Raw genomic sequence first — 18,023 nt, 5'->3', positions numbered from 1 at the left:
ATATAATAGGATATTTTTGTTTTACTTTTAAATTAAAATGGGTAGAAGATTAATCAAATGTACCATCTTCCTGAAATGTTAACTAGAGTTAGGGACATGGAAAAAAATCAGCTTTTAACACATAATGGATTAGAATGAAATTATTTTCAAAGCAGTGGCAGCTCTCTTGTGTATGCATGATCTAAACATTTCACACTAACCTTACATAGTAGAAACATTCTTTGTTTTCCCTTTTTATCAGAGCAAGTAACAAACTTCTTAAAAGTGCGGCTCTTACCGCTATCTTGTCTAGACATCAAGTCTACCCTACTGTATCTAACAATCCATTATTACCAACCACTTGTTCAGACTTTACATATATAGATTTAGTAAAATATACTTGCATAAGATTTACCCCTGAAAAATTTCTTATTCTCAGAACACATTAAAGATAAATCCTTTATTTTGTCCATATTTCAAGGTTTTTGAAAGTTATAGTTTGTCAAAATCTGGTCTTATTCCAGAAATTTATTGCTGAAGAACAAGTGTAAAGTTTTCGTTTTAAGGAAGTTTCATGTGAAAGTTATCTCATAAGGTAATTTGTATCATGCTTGAAATGTAAAAATCAAGCATCTCAGTCTTTACATTGAAAAGTAAGTTAGTTATTTTATACCTAATATAAACCTGTAAATATGAAGATTATTGACCCTGTTACATTATTTTTACATAAAATATAAGATTTGGACAATACAGATACCAAGCCTGGTAAGAACCATATTTAATATGTTTTAAGTACCAAAAGAGATGAGGCCGTCTTGGACCTTATCCCTGGGGATGTCATCACTTAAAATGTACCCAGTTATAAAGCATTTACGATATAGTTGTACCCTGTGACATAAGCTCGAGCACAAGCTTCATTCTCTCACCTTTCCTCCTTGTCCACTATCAACAACTGCTAGGTAAGGATTTTCTCTAGTGGTTCCAAATTATTGTCCCTTGCTATTCAGTTCTCCTGCTGTAAGTTGACACGTCTGAGTATTTACTTTAAATGACATTTGTAAGTGGTATGGCATAGTAAACACTGGATGTTTCCACTTAGTATTTTAACTTCAGAGCCCTTTTCCTCATTTGTTAAATGGGGTTAATTACATGCTCTCCCACAGAACCAACAAAGCACACTATGTGAAAGCCCCTTGTATATTGAAAATCACTATACAGATGTTATGTTAGTATTAAGAATTACTTTGCCTGTTTCTTTGCAGCTTTGGAATTTTGACTACTTTCAAATTAATTCTTAGGAATATTATAGAGCAAATCTATAGAAGTTTAACTCTGAGAGGCTGTTTTCTTATCATTGTCAGGATTTGGGTTGTTAAACCTTTTATCCTTATGTTTCTGCTTTTTTTTTTTCCTTTTTCCCTCCATTCATTCAAAAATGAATTGTAAAAATAATTATACCATGAAATATTTGTTGGTGGGGGGGACTTTGTAATTTCTTTTTTACATTTTCCATTTGGCTTTTTCTTTTATCTCACTGGTTCCAGTCTATTTTTCTAGATATAAGAAGTACCATAAGAAAATAAATGTTTCCTTCTCTTTAGAATTCCCTGCTTCCCCTCCCCATTTCTGAAACATAAATTATTCTCATATTTTCCCTTTGTCATTTTTCATTTTTAAGATGTGATCCCTTCTGTGACATCTGCTGTCTTCTCTTAACTGTTAATTCAGGTATTGTATAATCAGCTTATCTGTCTTACACATTCATGTGCAGATACCAGCGTGAGTTGATATTCTCAGTTCATTTATACAAGATGTTTTAAAAGTTGCACTAAGAAAATCTTAACTAAAAAAATCTACTTAAGGGTAACTTGAAATTAAACATTAGAAATAAAATGATGATTTTTAGTATCTGGTTCATTGGAGACATATTATCTGTTTTGTTGTCGTCCCCCCCCCCCCCCTTATTTTTCCTCTTGTTTTATTTTGTTTTTTAAAAAACTATTAGAGGAAATTGGGCAATTCTGTTCAGAATACTGGTTTACCTCAGTTAGCTGGGATATTACTTGTAGGATTTTTTGTCAGCCTCAGAGCTGAATTTTAAGATTTCTAATCCCTCAGTTGTCAGACTTTGGGGCAAATGAGCACTTACTTCAGCATCATTTCTGGTTAGCTGAAGATCAACCGTTCTAAATTCTGCTATGCTTGTATTGTGCTCACTTTTTAAAAACACTTTAATGATGTATAACATAGACAGAAAGAAGTATTCAAAGTATACAGAAAGAAGTATTCAAAACATATTTGTTAACCTGAGTGATTTCTCACAAAACAAACACTTCTGAAAACTACCACTCAAATTGGAGCACCTGGGTGGCTCAGTCGGTTAAGCGTCTGCCTGCGGCTCAGGTTGTGATCTCAGGGTCCTGGGATCGAGCCCTCTGTCAGGCTCCCTGCTCGGCAGATAGTCTGCTTCTCCCGTTCCTGCTCCCCTCCACCCCCCCCTCCCTGTACTTGTGTGTGTTCTATCTCTGTCTTAAATAAATACAGTCTTTAAAAAAAAAAATACCATTCAGATCAAGAAGTAGAATATTACCAGCACCCCAGGTATCCCTTTATACCCTCTCCCAGTTACTACCCCCTCCTTTTCCCCAAAGGTAGTAACCACTAAATTAATTTCTAACACTGTAGTATTGTTTTGTCTGTTTTTTAAACTTTATACAGATAGAATAATATGGTATATATTCTTTTGTGTCTAGCTTTTCTTTGGTTCAGCATTGTGTTTGTGAGATTCATTGATAGTGTTAACATATAATAGAGCTCCTTATCCTTTTAATTTGCATTTCCCTGATTATTGATGATGCTGAGGACTTTCTCATATGGTTATTGGCACCTCTTTTAGAAAGTACCTGTTGAGATTCTTGTCTGTTTTCCTATGAAGTTGTTTTTGTTCTTTTTTAATTGATCTGCAGAGTTCTTTATATATTCTAAATACAAGCCCTTCGCTAGTTATACATGTTGCAAATATCTTTTCCCATGTTCTGGCTTGTTTTTTCATTCTTTTGATATTTTTGGAGGAATAAAAATCCTTACTTTTAATGTAGTCCAGACTTTTTAGTCTTTTTCTTTATTACTGTTCTTTGTCTCCTATTTAAGATAGCTTTTATAACCTTCTAGAAGATTCTTTGTTTTGTCTCTCACATTGAGTCACAATCCATCTGAAAATTATTTTATGTATAGTGCATATTAAATATATATCAGAGATCCAAGTTTCATTTTTCTTTTCCCATGTAGACTTTCCTTTGACCTGGAACCATTATTGGAAAGACCATGTGTTCTTTACTGCTCTGCAATGACACCTATGTAATAAATCAAGTGTCCATATATATATATGTGAATCTGTTTCTGGACTCTGTTCTATACCGTTGGTCTCTTGATCTTTGCAATAATACCACGCTGTCTTTGTTACCATAGCTTTATAATAAATCTTGATATCCAGTAGAGCAAGTTGTCCTTCCTTGTTGTTTTTCAAGAGTACCTGTACTTGGCGCTATGAACTTATGTAGAAATCTTAGAATCAGTTTCTCAATTTCTCAGATACAACAAATAAAGCCTGTTGGGATCCTGGCTCAGGATCGTGGCTCAGGATTTCTCAAGAGGTTTCTATCAAACTGATAACGAAGGCTGTAGTCTCTGAAGACGTGACTGGAGTTGGAAGATTCACTTCCAAGCCCACTCATGTGGCTCTTGGTATGAGTTTTACTTCCTCGCCATGTGGACCGCTCCACAAGGCTTCTCATGACATGCCCTCCCCAGAGCTAGAGTCCGAAGAGAGAGAAAAGGAACAATGCTTTGCTGCCTTTTTTGATCTGTTCTCCAAGTCACATACCATCCGTTCCCTTCCACCTTGGTCTAGTCATTAGAAGTAGTCACTAAGCCTAGCTAACACTCAATAGGAAGGTATTGTACAAGGATGAAAATGCCAGGAGATGGGGATCACTGCAGGCTATCTTGGGAGTTGGCTGCTAAATCTCCCATGATCAGTGTTACCTAAAGTTACCAGTCTTATAAGTCTTTTTCAAAGAACCAACTTTTGGTTTTATTCATTTCTTGTTTTGTATTTTATATTTCACTGAATTCTATATTTTCTTTCCTTCTACTTTTTTGGGTTTAATTGCTCTTTTTGAAAAAAAAACTCTTGAGCTAGGTACTGATTGATTTGTAGCTTTTCTTTTAACCTATAAATTCCCTCTCAATAGGTCTTTAGTTGCATCTTCCAGAAGTTGATGTTATTTTTATTGTCATTCAGTTTAGAATATTTTTTTGGGATTTCTTCTTAGAGTTTAGAATATTTTGAAATTTCCAAACATAGGAGATTTTGTAGTTTTGTTTTTTTTTTTTTTAAATAAATTTCTAATTCAAAACCACTGTAGTAGAAAACATACTTTTTAGGATTTGAGTCTTATGAAATTTGTTGTGACTTCCATTGTGGGCCAACACATGGTTTTTGTAAGTATTCTATATACTTGAAAGGAAGGTGTATTTTTTATTTGTTGAGAGCATTATTTTATTAGTATGATAATTAGGTAAAATTTATTGTATTAAATCCTCCTTATCTGGGGGACCTGGGTGGCTCAGATGGTTAAGCATCTGCCTTCGGCTCAGGTCATGATCCCAGGGTCCTGGGATCAAGCCCCATGTTGGGCTCCCAGCTCAGGGGGGAGTCTGCTTCTCCTTCTCTCCCTGCCTCTCCCCCTGCTTGTGCTCTGTCTCTCTCAAATGAATAAATAAAATAAATCCTCCATGTCCTTATTGGTTTTGTGCTTGTCTTACCAGTTTCTGAAAGAGTTGTATTAAAACCTTCAAATGTTTGTGGGTTCATATATCTCTTTTAAATGTTTTTATTCCTTTTATTTGAGACTGTTATATAAAGTGCATATGAATTTACAATTATACCTTTCTGAAGTAGTTTTCTTCGTCTCTAATACTGCCTCATATTTATCTAAATTTTTATGTGGTATCTTTTTGTCACCTTGCTTTCAGCTGTTCTGTATTCTTGTATTTAAGTTATTTTTCTTATAAGCAGCATATAGTTGAGTTTGTTTTTTCATCCATTTGGATAAAATATGTCTTTACTTGGATCATCTGGTCCATTTATATTTAATGTAGTTATTGATATATCTGTGCTTAGTTATTCTTCCTATTCTGTAGTCCTTTTTCTCTCCTTTTTTCCATCTTTGGGATTTTGAAAATTATCATTCATTTCCATACACCAATAGTTATACACTGTTTTTTTTCTTGCTAGTTACACACTGTTTTACACCATGCATTCCTGATTTACTGAAGTCTAACATACACTAGTATTTAACTTCTTGATGATCAGTGTAGTCACTTTAGAGCATTTTAACTCCATTGAATTTCCTCTTGATTGACCTATTACAGTGTGTTTTACTTCCATATATATTTTAAACCCCAAAGGATACTAACAGTCTCCTTTGCAGTTAATACTCATTTAGGCTTATTTAAATATTTACCCTTTTTAGGGGCACCTGGGTGGCTCAGTTGGTTAAGCGACTGCCTTCAGCTCAGGTCATGATCCCAGGGTCCTGGGATTGAGCCCCATGTTGGGCTCCCTGCTCAGCGGAGAGTCTGCTTCTCCCTCTCCCATTCCCCCTGCTTGTGTTACCTCTCTTGCTGTCTCTCTCTGTCTGCCAATTAAATAAATAAAATCTTTAAAAAAATAAATAAATATTTACCCTTTTAAATTTTTTCATTTTTTTTTTAAGATTTTATTTATTTATTTGACAGAGACACAGCAAGAGAGGGAACACAAGCAGGGGGAGTGGGAGAGGGAGGGGCAGGCTCCCCGCCAAGCAGGGAGCCCAGGACCCTTGGGATCATGACCTGAGCTGAAGGCAGACGCTTAATGACTGAGCCACCCAGGCGCCCCTAAAATTTTCATTGCTTCTTATGTCTCCAACTTCTACCAAGGATCATTTTCTTCTACCCAAGAACAATGACTAAATAGATTCTAGTGTATCCCCACTATGGAATTTTATATAGTCAGTAGAAGGATTTATGGAGAATTGCCACAATGCTGCTGCATTATTTTAGTAGTAAGAAGTATTGTAGGAACTTTGGAGTTAGGGGATTTGGCTTGAATCCCAGTTCAGCCACTTAACTATGTGTCTTTGGGAAAGTCATTTTATTTTTCTGAGCCTTGCTTTGCTCACTACTCTAAGGGGAATAGTGCTATTATCCACTTCATAATAATGTTAGAATTAAATGGGAATGTATATTTAAGTTGGCTAGGACATTGTCAGTAGCCAAAATGGCTGCCATTATTGTTTTATACTGTTTTTCATAGTTGGAAAAGTATTTAAGTCTTCATATGTGCTTATGAGGCTTTTGTGGGTTAGCCTGGAATCCCAACTTAGAAAAATAAGGCCCAAAATTCCAGCCAACTAACTTAAAAGTTATACTGAAAAATAATCTGTTCCTTTGGTCATTCTTGTATTTTAAATTATAACATTTGTGAATGGGTTGAAATTAAAATTAATGTCATTAAACCAAGAAGGAAATAAATGACTGTTCATGTCAGTTTCATCTAGTGATTCTCTCTTACAAGAAGTGAAAGGTAAAGAGCAAAGTAGATCTTGAATAACTGAAATGGTAGGATGGTGATACTATGATGCTATATTGTCATCTCTGTTTACCTGGGATGGTAGTAATTATATTGGGGCTATGAGGGCTTGATTTTTGTACATATATCTTTTAAAGATTAATTTGCTTGGGAAGAAGCCTTTAAAATACATTATAGTAATATTATATTTGAGGTAAGACTTTTTGCCTCTTATTTTTTTACCCGTACAATCCCCATGTTAGATTGATAGGAAATATTTTAGGGTAAATTTGAAATACTCATTTATGGTATGTGAATTCAGGTTACAAAGTTTTTAAAATTCCATATCAGCAAATATCCTAGTACATCTTCCCCCCATTAAGCCACTGCTTTGTGTCAAGTTTTTCCAGAACTTTTTCCTGAACATAAACACTCCATTGTCTTCTGCTATATATAGACTGTGTCAAATTGTGGTACTTATTTCTATCTTTAGGATATTTCTAACTTAAAGATTATTTTTACTATTTATAAATACTGTACTATTTATTTACTATTTACTATTTATTTTTCATTGGCTTATGTAGGCCAGTACATGCACACACACACACACACACACACACACACACACACACACACACACACATTCTTCTTTTGAGGATTCTCAATTATAATTCTTGCCCAGGAGTTTTGATGGTTTTATACTGCATTGATTTCTAACTATGGTTTGCAGTGTTCTGCCCTGAAATTTTATTCTATTATTAGCATCCTTCATTGGTACTGTTTGAGGAAAGCCAAGAAGAAAAACCTTTTGTGCTTATTTCAACAACTGTTGTACTACATCCATTTCTCTATCCTTTATATTGGTTGTCTAAAAGTTACAGATCAGGGCGCCTGGGTGGCTCAGATGGTTAAGTGTCTGCCTTCGGCTCAGGTCATGATCCCAGGGTCCTGGGATCGAGGCCCGCATCGGGCTCCCTGCTCCTTGGGAGCCTGCTTCTCCCTCTGCCTCTCTTTCTCTCTCTCTCTCTCATGAATAAATAAATAAAATCTTTAAAAATAAATAAATAAAAGTTACAGATCAGATCAGGTCTTAATAATTATAAAGATTTTGTAATCTAGAGATTTTAAGTAGTACTCACTTATTCTATTTAAATATTTAATCCTAAGCTATTTTAGCAAAAATTCTTGGTACCCTTGGGACCAAGCTTAAAGAAATGCATGTGATTATCTCAGTAGAGGCTTTTTCTTACATAAAAACATTTTCCCGTTCCAGGTTTCTAATGTAGTACATTCTTGATCGTGATCATGAAAGAGATCAGGGCCCCATGTAAAGCAAAGGAATAAAAAATATTAAATTGACTTTTTAGTGGAAGCTGGTATTAAGGGAGGGTAGTTTGCAGCATGTTTAATTTTCAAGATTTTGTTTTATTTATACTAAAAATTTATTTGTATTCACTGAGTTCATCAATTGCACAACCAACTGTTGTTTGCCCATGAGAGCGGCACAGCCAACATGTAAGAATAACATCTTTGCCTCCTACTCATAGGCTAGCATATGTTCAACTATGATACTACTTACCTTTTAGAGGCTGAAAGGAAATTACCTAATTAATCATCTTTATATCGTTGAAGTTCCTTGCCTACAGTAGGTTCACAGTAAATGTGTAACAGTTGAATGAATGGAATTAGAAGGAGTCCTCAAAGCATCCTGAATCCCACATGATTTGGCTCTGCTGTTTTAGCTTGAAGGTAAATACTAGAGTACATCTTCAGGAACTCTTTCCCTTCAGGGAATTAGAAGGAGGTAAAGGAAGAAGCAAAATTATCTTTATCCATTTGGTTGCAAAAACAGAGTTCACAAGATTGAGATGATTTCTCATAAATTTACTGCAAAATAGATTGTACAAAATATTATTGATGAAAAAAATTAGATCTTTATGACAACCTATGAAGGGGCATGGGGAAGAGATTATTTTTCTTTTTTCTTTACGATTTTATTTATGTATTTGACAGAGTGTGCAAGAGCACAAGCAGGGGGAGCAGCAAGGGGAGAAGGAAAACCAGGCTCATTGCTGAGCAGGGAGCCCGATGCGGGACTCGATCCGAGGATCCTGGGATCATGACCTGAGTGGAAGGCAGATGCTTAACAGACTGAGCCACCCAGGAGCCCCGAGATTATTTTTATTTTAAAATTTATTTTTCAATATGCAGTTTTACTATAATGTATTCAGATAATGGATTGTTTTAAATTTTTTTCTGGTTAATTTATGCTTCCTGTACCTGAGAATTTGCATTTTTCATTAGAGCTAGAAAATTATGTTATCTCTTTAAATTTTAAGTATCCTTTATTCTTTTTTTATGTACTCCAGTTGGATGTAGGTAGTTTTTTTTTATCATTCTGTCATTTCTCCTAAACTTTCTTCTTTTATCTTTTTTTAAAATCTGAAATTATAAGTATTTTGTTAAGGACTCTCCAAGTCTTTAGTTTTATATAATTTACTGTTTAATCCATTCATTGAGTTCTTAATTTCAGTTATATTTTCCATTTCTAGACTTTTATTTTTTTTAAAATCTGCCTAGAATTAGATTGTTTATTGCTCATGCTTTCATTCTTTCTTATTCTTTCGCATTTTGTTTTCTGTAATGGATAATTTTAATACTTGAAGTCTGAGGGCTTTAATCCCGCTGCTGTTTCTGCTGATTTGCTCATGGTAGCATGTTCCCTTGTATTATTTGTATTTTGGAGTTGTGAGTTTTTATTTAGAACTTCAAATGCACATGGAAGTAGACCTGTGTTATGAATATCAGAGGAAACTGCATCAAGGGGCTCAGTCAAGGCAGAGAAGTTTCCCTGTCTTTTTCTTTTACTGATAGGTAATTTTTGTTTGTTTGTTTGTTCTAGTTCATCCTGTCACAAAGATCCTAGCTTTATGCAAAGGCCTGAAATTTCAACTCTGTCTTGAGAGGGCCAAAGGTCATGTCTCTCATTCCTGACCAGGCTCTAGGTTCTTGGCTCTTTATGGCAGCCATGGCCCATGACGTTAGCTTATCATTCTGGTTTCTTGTTTATTCTTCTTTGATGATTGCTGGCAATTATCCTTAGTTACTTTAAGAGCTTAGCTGTTCTTTTAAAAGAATGTGTTTCTAAGCTTTTTGAGGCAGAAGAGTTTTTCTAGAAATAGTATGTTGTTTTTCTGTCTTCATTTTACATGTTTAAAAAGCTTAAGTGGCTTGTTCCAGCTTATAGCAGAAATGGTAGAAATGTGACTGTTCCTTACTTAGCGCTTTCTGCTATGCTTGATTACCTTGAATAATAGGCTTAGAAACTTTGTCTTGATTTGATAGAAGAGCTTTGGAAAGAAGCATTCTGGTATACTCCAATTCAGTTCTGCCATTAACCACCCACAGTTAGTGGAGACCCCACAAGTTAAAGGGCATGGTTCTCAACAAGACTGCCCTTACTTCAGAAAGCAGCAGCACTTTGGGGGGTCCCCAGGCCACTTCTGACCGACTGGCCACAAATTTAGGGTTCCCATGACCCATCAGGTCCAGTAATATGCTAGAAAAACGGATAGAACTCAAAACAGTGCTATACTTAGGATTATAGTTTTGTCATAAAGCATGCATGTCAGGAAGGAAATATTGTTCCAACTCCACTGGTGTACTGTAGTTCAATTCTGGCAGTAACCACTCAGAGTCAGTGCAGACCCCACAAGTTAAAAGCACATAGTAGTAGGGGTGCCTGGGTGGCTCAGTTGTTAAGCATCTGCCTTTGTCTCAGGTCATGATTCCAGGGTCCTGGGATCGAGTACCCCGTCGGGCTCTCTGCTCGGTAGGGAGCCTGCTTCTCCCTCTCCCTGTGCTTGCCGATCTGCCTATTTGTGCTCTCTCTCTCTCTCTTTCTCTGTCAAATAAATAAAATCGTAAAAAAAAAAAAGCAAGCACATAGTAGTAGATGAGAAATTAAAGTATTGTGAGACAGGGTCTGATTATAGATTTTTTTACAGAAAGTTTTTAGTAGAGAAAAGATAGTAGATGGCAAGCCCAGGATAGTTTGCTGAGGATAGCTGGATCAGAGCCCAATCATTGAAAAATTTAAATGCCAGGAGAAAATAGTTTGAATTCTGTTGATTGGAAGTATGGTTTATGGATGAATTTCAAATATGTGAGAATTAGGATCAGGATTAAAAAAAATACTAGTAAATAAAAGAGGGGGGCGGCGCCTGAGCGGCTCAGTCGGTTAAGCGCCTGCCTTGAGCTCAGGTCTTAATCTCAGGGTCCTGCAGTCAGTCCCACATCAGACTCTCTGCTCGGCAGGGATTCTGCCTCTCCCTCTCCATCTGCCTCTCCCCCAGCTCGTCCTCTCTTTCTCTATCTTGCTCTCTCAAATAAATAAGTAAAATCTTAATTAATTAATTAAAATTTTAAAAAACACTAGTGTGGCTGTACAGAAATGTTTGACTTCTTCAGGTGAGGTATGAGAGCCTGAATTAGATTGCTAGAGTCAGAAATGGAGAACAAGCACATGAGACTGTATGGCAGGCAAATGAATAAAACTCACTGACCTATTTATTTATTATTTTTGAACACTTATGAAAAGGTAAGAGTAATATGAGAGAGACTGAAGATAAACAGATGGAATAATTGATGAAGCAAGAGAGACTATCAATAGCACAGGTAGAGGGACTAACCTTGAAAATTTAGAGAAACCCTTTTCTGTGACTAGGGCAAAGGAGAATAAAGTGGCAGCCATTTTTAAGGTGGAGAGGCGATAAGTTTAGGAGAGGCAATTTTGCTAAGAGTGAGGGGAAATGGGATAGGGTGGGGAGAGTCCTATCAGCACTTGGAGTTCCTGAATCAGGCATGGAAATGACTTAGAATACCCCATATGGTGTATGTTGATATGGAAGTCAACAAGAGAGATTAAGGAGTGGATCAAATAATTGCAGTTTTGGACTTTTTCCAACAATTCACAGCATCCTTTGAGTAAGAGTGGAAAAGGCAAACCAGATTGTTTATCCACAGTTCACCAAGTAAGACACCTTAAGTGTTGCTTTAAAGAAAAAAAAAACTCACTGGTAAGATGGTAAAAATGATGTTATTGAAAAAAAATTAATGACACAGAGTTACTCTCAGTCTTTAGTTCAGCTTTAAATGCCAAGAAGTTTGACTAGTTCTGTTGCCCAGGTTTTTGAGCAGCTACATATTGTACTGTTCACAGCTGATAAAAATTAAACTCACATCTCTAATTCAGCATAGCTGTTGATCATGATGCATTTAAAAGGGGAGGTAAAAAAAAGTACTCTAGTTTTTAATGTTTTTGAGATACACTTTTTTTTTTAACTAAGGCAGGAAATAGCTAATATATTTTAGAATTTTCCAACTAAAAGGAACAAACAATAGTATTTTTTAAACAAAGGTGAGTTGCTGTGCTCCAGAATACTTTGAATCTCGATTTTCCTAGCCTAATGGAATGTTGCTGTGGTTATTTCCTGACTTCTAAACCTGTTAAATATAATTGAGTCTCTGCTTGAAACCCTCCAGCAGCTTCTCATATTTAGAATAAAAATCCAAAGTCTTTACCTTGGCTCTAGAGATCTCCTAGTTTTGTCTGTTACCTCTCCCTCCAGATTTCTTTCCCTTGTGTTTTACTGTGCTGCATTCACGCTGGCCTCTGGATAAAACATGCTTTCCTCTCTTCTTGGCGGTCTTTGTTGATGCTGTTATTTCTGCCTGGAATGCCCTCACTGGCCTCTTCTCATTTCTCAGGACCCTGCTTAAATGTTACCTTTTCACTCAAACATCTCTTTATTCCCCTGACCAATCGATATAGTTCCTCCATCACTGAATGTACTTTATTTTATATAATACCACAGTTATATACGTTTATGTATTTTCATACATTTTATTATATGTTCTTTCCCACTAAGGGAAAGTTTAGTAAGAAGACAGTTTCCTAAAGATAAGGACAGTATATTTTTATGTTCACCGCTTGTACAGGGCCTGCACATGCTAGGTCCTCAAATATTTGTTGATTACTGGGCTCTCAAATGTTTGTTGAGTGAATGGTTTCTAAGTATTAAGTACTTTCTTTGTTCTGTCACTTAATTCTCACAACAGCCCTGTGAACTAAGTTATTGTTAAAATCCCCACATTGCAAATAAGGCAACTGGAGCTTACAGAATTATGTAATGTGCCCAGGGTCACTCAGCAACCCAAACCTAGGGGCTCCATGAACATAAAATCCATGATCTCCATCACTCTGCCATATTCTTTTCCCACCCCCTTAAATCCTTCCATACATTATATTTTAAAAAAGTGAGACAAAATAAAACGACATTTAAAATGCTTATGAACATACCTTTCTATAGTAGTTGCGTAATCTTGGGGATTTTTAAAAGGATTGAAGGCTGATTTTTTTTTTTTTGTATGTGGTTTTGAAGATTGAAATGTATTTAAATTACATCTGTATTGTTCCGTGTGAGTGAGAAATTACTTTTGTAGAAAGAAAATAAGAAATTATACCTATTGTAATTTTTTACATTTTCTCCTTTGTGTTTTGGCATAGCTATGGATATGAATGGCTCATTCCTCATGGTCATAATTCCTCATGGTCATAATAAGTTGATTCTTACTGTGCAAAGGATTTGAGTTTGAAGTTTTTACTGTGTAATTATCCACATATGATGACTTGAAGGCTAAGAAAACATAGTTTAATCTGATTTCCATATGGATAGTTGAGTGTTCAGTATGTGAGGAGAGCGTATATTCTTTTTTCTCTTTTTTAACGAAATATGGGACATTATAGTCAGAATTTGACTTTTAAAGTTGTGTTTTGGTTCTAATTTAATGTAGCTTCTTTTGTCTCTACACTTTAAATAACTTAAGTACCATTAAAAGAATACAGAATGCAGCTGCTACACAATTGAGCTACATGGGATAAATGCTGGCTTGAATCACTAGGGATGATTCAGTGTTTGAGGAAAAATTTTAGAGGTTTCCTGTCACACCTACACAACAGAGACAGGCAGAAATGGAAATTTTTCTTTTGTTTTACATATAATATAATATGTTTACATTTTAATTATTGCTTTATTTTAGTAATATGCCGTCTCTTTGCCTTCTTAAATAGTGTCACCCTGAATGGTACCATTTCTGGACAGGTTTTGTTTTAGGTTTTAGGTTTGGTGTGGTGTGTGTGTGTTTGGTTTTGTTTTTTGCAAAAGACAATACATATATGTTTTTAGACATTCTGAAACTTGTCTCTGTACAATAGTCTTTTAAAAAACTGTTTTTCTTCTTTGGTGTTTCGTTTTAATAGTGAAAACTATATGAATGTACAGTGAAGCAGAGTATTTATAATTGAATTTTATTTTCTTCCTACAAAATGATTATCAGATAGGGTAAACAAGGTTTAGACCGAATCTTAGATGATTTGGTTAGATTTGGTTGTCACAAAATAATAGAATGATGTCAATCCATGCAACAGGAATTAGGTATTTTAACCAAAATATGGTCTGTGTATTGGATTGGCAATTAGTTTGCACAAACTACAGGAGAAACATTTGCTAAGCAAACTACTAGCAAGATTCTTTGTATAATTTTATACAAGGGAGTCTTTTTTTTTTAAAGATTTTATTTATTTGACAGAGAGAGACAGTGAGAGAGGTAACACAAGCAGGGGGAGTGGGAGAGGGAGAAGCCGAATTCCCGCACAGCAGGGAGCCTGATGCAGAGCCTGATGCAGGGCTCGATCCCAGGAGCCTGGGATCATGACAGCCGAAGGCAGACGCTTAATGACTGAGCCACCCAGGCGCCCCAAGGAAGTCTTATTTGTCAAAAATAATCCTGAGCCAAGACCTATACATTTTAAATACTTTAAAAGTTGAGGTGACTCTGTGTGTATTTAGGAGTAATAAAATTATGATACCTCTCAAGGTATTATTCTTCTAGGCTTTTTACTATTTTAAAATGACTTTATAATGTAAACTTTCTTTCCTACTTGATTTCAGAACATTTGTTTATTATATTTTACCTTCCTTGTAATGCTAAATCAATTAAAATTTTAATTATGAGTTTTACTTGATCAAGGAACAATATTTATTGACAGCCCTTGTGAACAGATACATTTACTAATCTCAAAGAAGTTGCATAATGTGATCAGTTGGAAGGATGGCCAAAATAGTTAAAATTTGAGCCAACGCCAGAATATAGAATTTTAAGCTTTTAAAAATCAGAGATAATTAAAGATCCATTTCCAGCCTTATACTTAATGGGAGACCATTACAAAAGAAGCAAAATAAATTCTATTTGCCTTCAATATAATGGAGGAGGTAGCAAGGACAGAAAGAAACATACATTTCTTAAATATTTAAAGAAATCTGGAAAAACTTTGTGAAAGATATCTTAAACGAAATTTTGAAGAAATTAGAAAAGCAAACAAGGGAATGCAGATGGCATATGAGAGCGGGTAAAATACTGAGAAAAGTATGGGTAGATAGTATTTGGTGAGTGATGTGAAATTTAGTAGCTAAGATTTCCTGAAGAGAATTGTATTGGGTCAGATCTTGGGAACCAAAGCAGCAGTATTCTGAGAAGAGTTTTTCCATCTGTAGGATGATGTCTGTGTCTGTGAGTAGGTACATTTAGAACAAGAAGACTAAAAGCAAAAGCAATTAGAACTTCCACAGTGTTGTAACAGGATTGTATTGGTTAGGTCTGTGCTAATGTTGTGACTATAGAAATAGCAAAGCCAAGAAATAAGGAGGTGCACAAGAGAGTCAGATTTCAGCACTATGGTACCTCTGAAAACATGTGAAACAGTCCCTTTTAAAAATAGAATAATTTAGCAATTAATTTTTACAAATGATTTAGTGTTTGCTCAGGAACTAAGTCTTAACCATAAATATTAATTTCTGGACTTTTAAATACTATAACGTGAAGCACACTGAACTCTCACAGAGTAAAGCCACATGGGATACTGAAAATATCTGAGGAAAGAAATGGTTCAATGCATTTTTCCAGGATGTGTTTATATTAAAAATTTCTGTCTACATTGTATCTGCATGTGCACATGGTAATCTTGCACGAAGTAAGGTTAAAGGGGATACCGCAGTCTGCTGGGGTTTTTTGGCTCTTATAGTAAGGTGGTCAGCCTTTTGACCCTTATTTTATCTGAACCAATTCAGTGTTCACTGCTGCTAATCCAAACAAAAATTTCATTTCTGGTTTTCCCTGTTATTCTTACCTAAAATATACCAATCATTCCAGTCTTAGCCATTTTGCCAGCCAAAAAAAAATCTAATTTAAAAGCATAGACTTTTAAAATAATAACTCATTTAAAAAAATTGTCATAAATGTACTACATATGAAAATATATATGATAAGGTTTATTAGACCTTCAGGATTCCAGTAGAATTTCATAGTTATAGTACTATCATTTTTACCCTCAGAATTTCAAATAAATAGAATATTTAGTTGTACTCAGTAATACCAGCTTACCCAAAATTACCTGTAAACATTATCAAAAAATTTCATTGGACTAGATTCCTGCCTCAAATTGTTGGCTGTAGCTAAATTCTATCCTCAAAAAGGCTTACTGAAGACCAGGTTTATATTTCCATTTACCAAAATTTAATAGCACCATACTTAGTGATTAACACCTAGGTGCTTTTCTTGAGTAGAATGCTGAGTAGCAGTGTAACTGATTGATACAACAATGACAACATCATGATCTAACATGGTCTCTTCATTTCTCTGTACAATATTGTCATAAGTATGTCTCTGATTCTTGGAAGGAACTTCAGTATCATTTAAGAAGTCATTAGTAGTTTCTTTTGTAATGTCAAGTGGCCAGATCAAAATTAATTTTAAATCCTATACCAATTACACTCTTTAAGTTATAGTATTAAAAATGTAGACTAGAAATTATCTGTAGATAGACCTTGAAAATAGGTATTTTCATTCATATGTAATGGGACTTATGGACTTTCCCCACTGTACATAATGCCTTCAGAGATAAAAGTAAAATGATGAATTGTTTTTAATATTAATTAATTTTAACCTTCTTTTAATATACATGATACTGCAGTTCCTATTTTTAAAATGAAGCTGTGCTATTTGTGTTATGAATAATTCCTTTCTTCTGGAAAGAAAAAACACATTTTAGGAGCATTTGTAGTGGTATTATATGTTATCTAATTGAAAAGCCTCTCTTTAGTAGAAGTGTGATTAAGGAGACCAGTAATATTCTGTTTCTTACACTTGCAAATGATGAGCTGAAAGCAGATACTTTTTTTTTTCAGTAGGAGTAACGGAAGGCTGTGGTTTTAGTGGAAACTCCAAGGATTTGTTGTTACTTAGTTCTTACCATGGAAAAGTGTAGCCTAACTTGAACTATGTTGGATAAAGCCTTCTGAAGCACCTTTGATAGGTTTCCAGTTGCATTGAAGAGAAAATCAATTTCTCCTATCACCTTGGCATTCCTGCCAGTATTAAGCACTGCTGCCGAGGTGATACACTGCAGTGCGGGTATCAATGTGCACATCTTTGCTGCTCGCAGATTGCCATCCCAGCCCAGAGGGCCAAGTAACCTCTCTTCCACGTAGCTGGCTATTGTACTAGGTATCTGGAGAAAGTTCCTTTTGATTACAAGTTAACAAAACCCACTCAAACTACCTTTAGCAAGTAAAGGGAAAGTATTGAAAGTTTACAAGAATTTCTCATGGGGCAAAGGCAGAAATCAGGTGTTGACCCTGTAATTGGAAGGCCATCGGGCAGTTTCTCTTCCTAATTTCCCTTCTTTTGCTCAGTGCCTCCCTCTCTACCTCTACCAACATCCACTCTTCCTATATTCCTTGTCATTATCAACTTCATAAATCTGATTCATAATCTAAACCCTGGGATTCATCTTCATCGTCAGCATCCTTTAATTCTTCTTCTATAAGTGTATTTTTTTCATTTGGCATATACTATAAATACAGCTGTCAGAGGCCTGTCTCAGGATGGGAGTGAGGGTAGGAAGGGACAGCTAAGCAGAAACTGCAGAAGCTGCCTGTCTGTGGAGTTACAGGTAATCTTGCCCACCATTTGTGTTTCCTACCCCTTCACTGGCACCTTTTAGTTTTGTAACTTCTTAACAACCCCCACTCCCATCACCTTCACTAAAAAGAGACTATGGCAAACATTTTAAAAATTCTCCCAAACTATTACATCAGCAAGGACTTCTTTATCTTGAGCTGAAAATTCACAATACCATGATACTGTAACAAAAATGAGTTTTTCCAACCTGTAGTACATGCTAATGTTACAGAAAACAGAAAAGGAAAAAAGCACAACAGCACATGTGTGCCGAACCCATAACTTTCAGTGTGAGACATGGAGAACTTTCATAGTAGGAAAAGTGATTTCCCCTAAAATCACCTTTTCA

At 35.4% G+C, this 18,023-nt stretch overlaps 1 protein-coding gene across 9 annotated transcripts in view; it reads left to right on the top strand.

The window, feature by feature from the left end:
- PPHLN1 (periphilin 1) overlaps window positions 1–18,023 on the top strand; it is a 142,446-nt gene that overhangs the window by 107,898 nt on the left and 16,525 nt on the right. The window contains exon 10 of one of the 9 annotated variants that reach the window (XM_027592933.2): window positions 1,658–1,707. The exons of the other annotated variants lie outside the window; for them this stretch is intronic. Coding sequence (XP_027448734.1) covers window positions 1,658–1,663 — 6 coding nt within the window. The 3' untranslated portion in view covers window positions 1,664–1,707. The remainder of the gene's footprint in view (window positions 1–1,657; window positions 1,708–18,023) is intronic. 9 annotated transcript variants of the gene reach the window in all.

Source organism: Zalophus californianus, chromosome 9 (assembly GCF_009762305.2).
Source record: "Zalophus californianus isolate mZalCal1 chromosome 9, mZalCal1.pri.v2, whole genome shotgun sequence".
Classification (NCBI taxonomy): domain Eukaryota; kingdom Metazoa; phylum Chordata; class Mammalia; order Carnivora; family Otariidae; genus Zalophus; species Zalophus californianus.
Note: the sequence above shows the minus strand (reverse complement) of the source record. Positions and strands in the feature narration are given on the sequence as shown.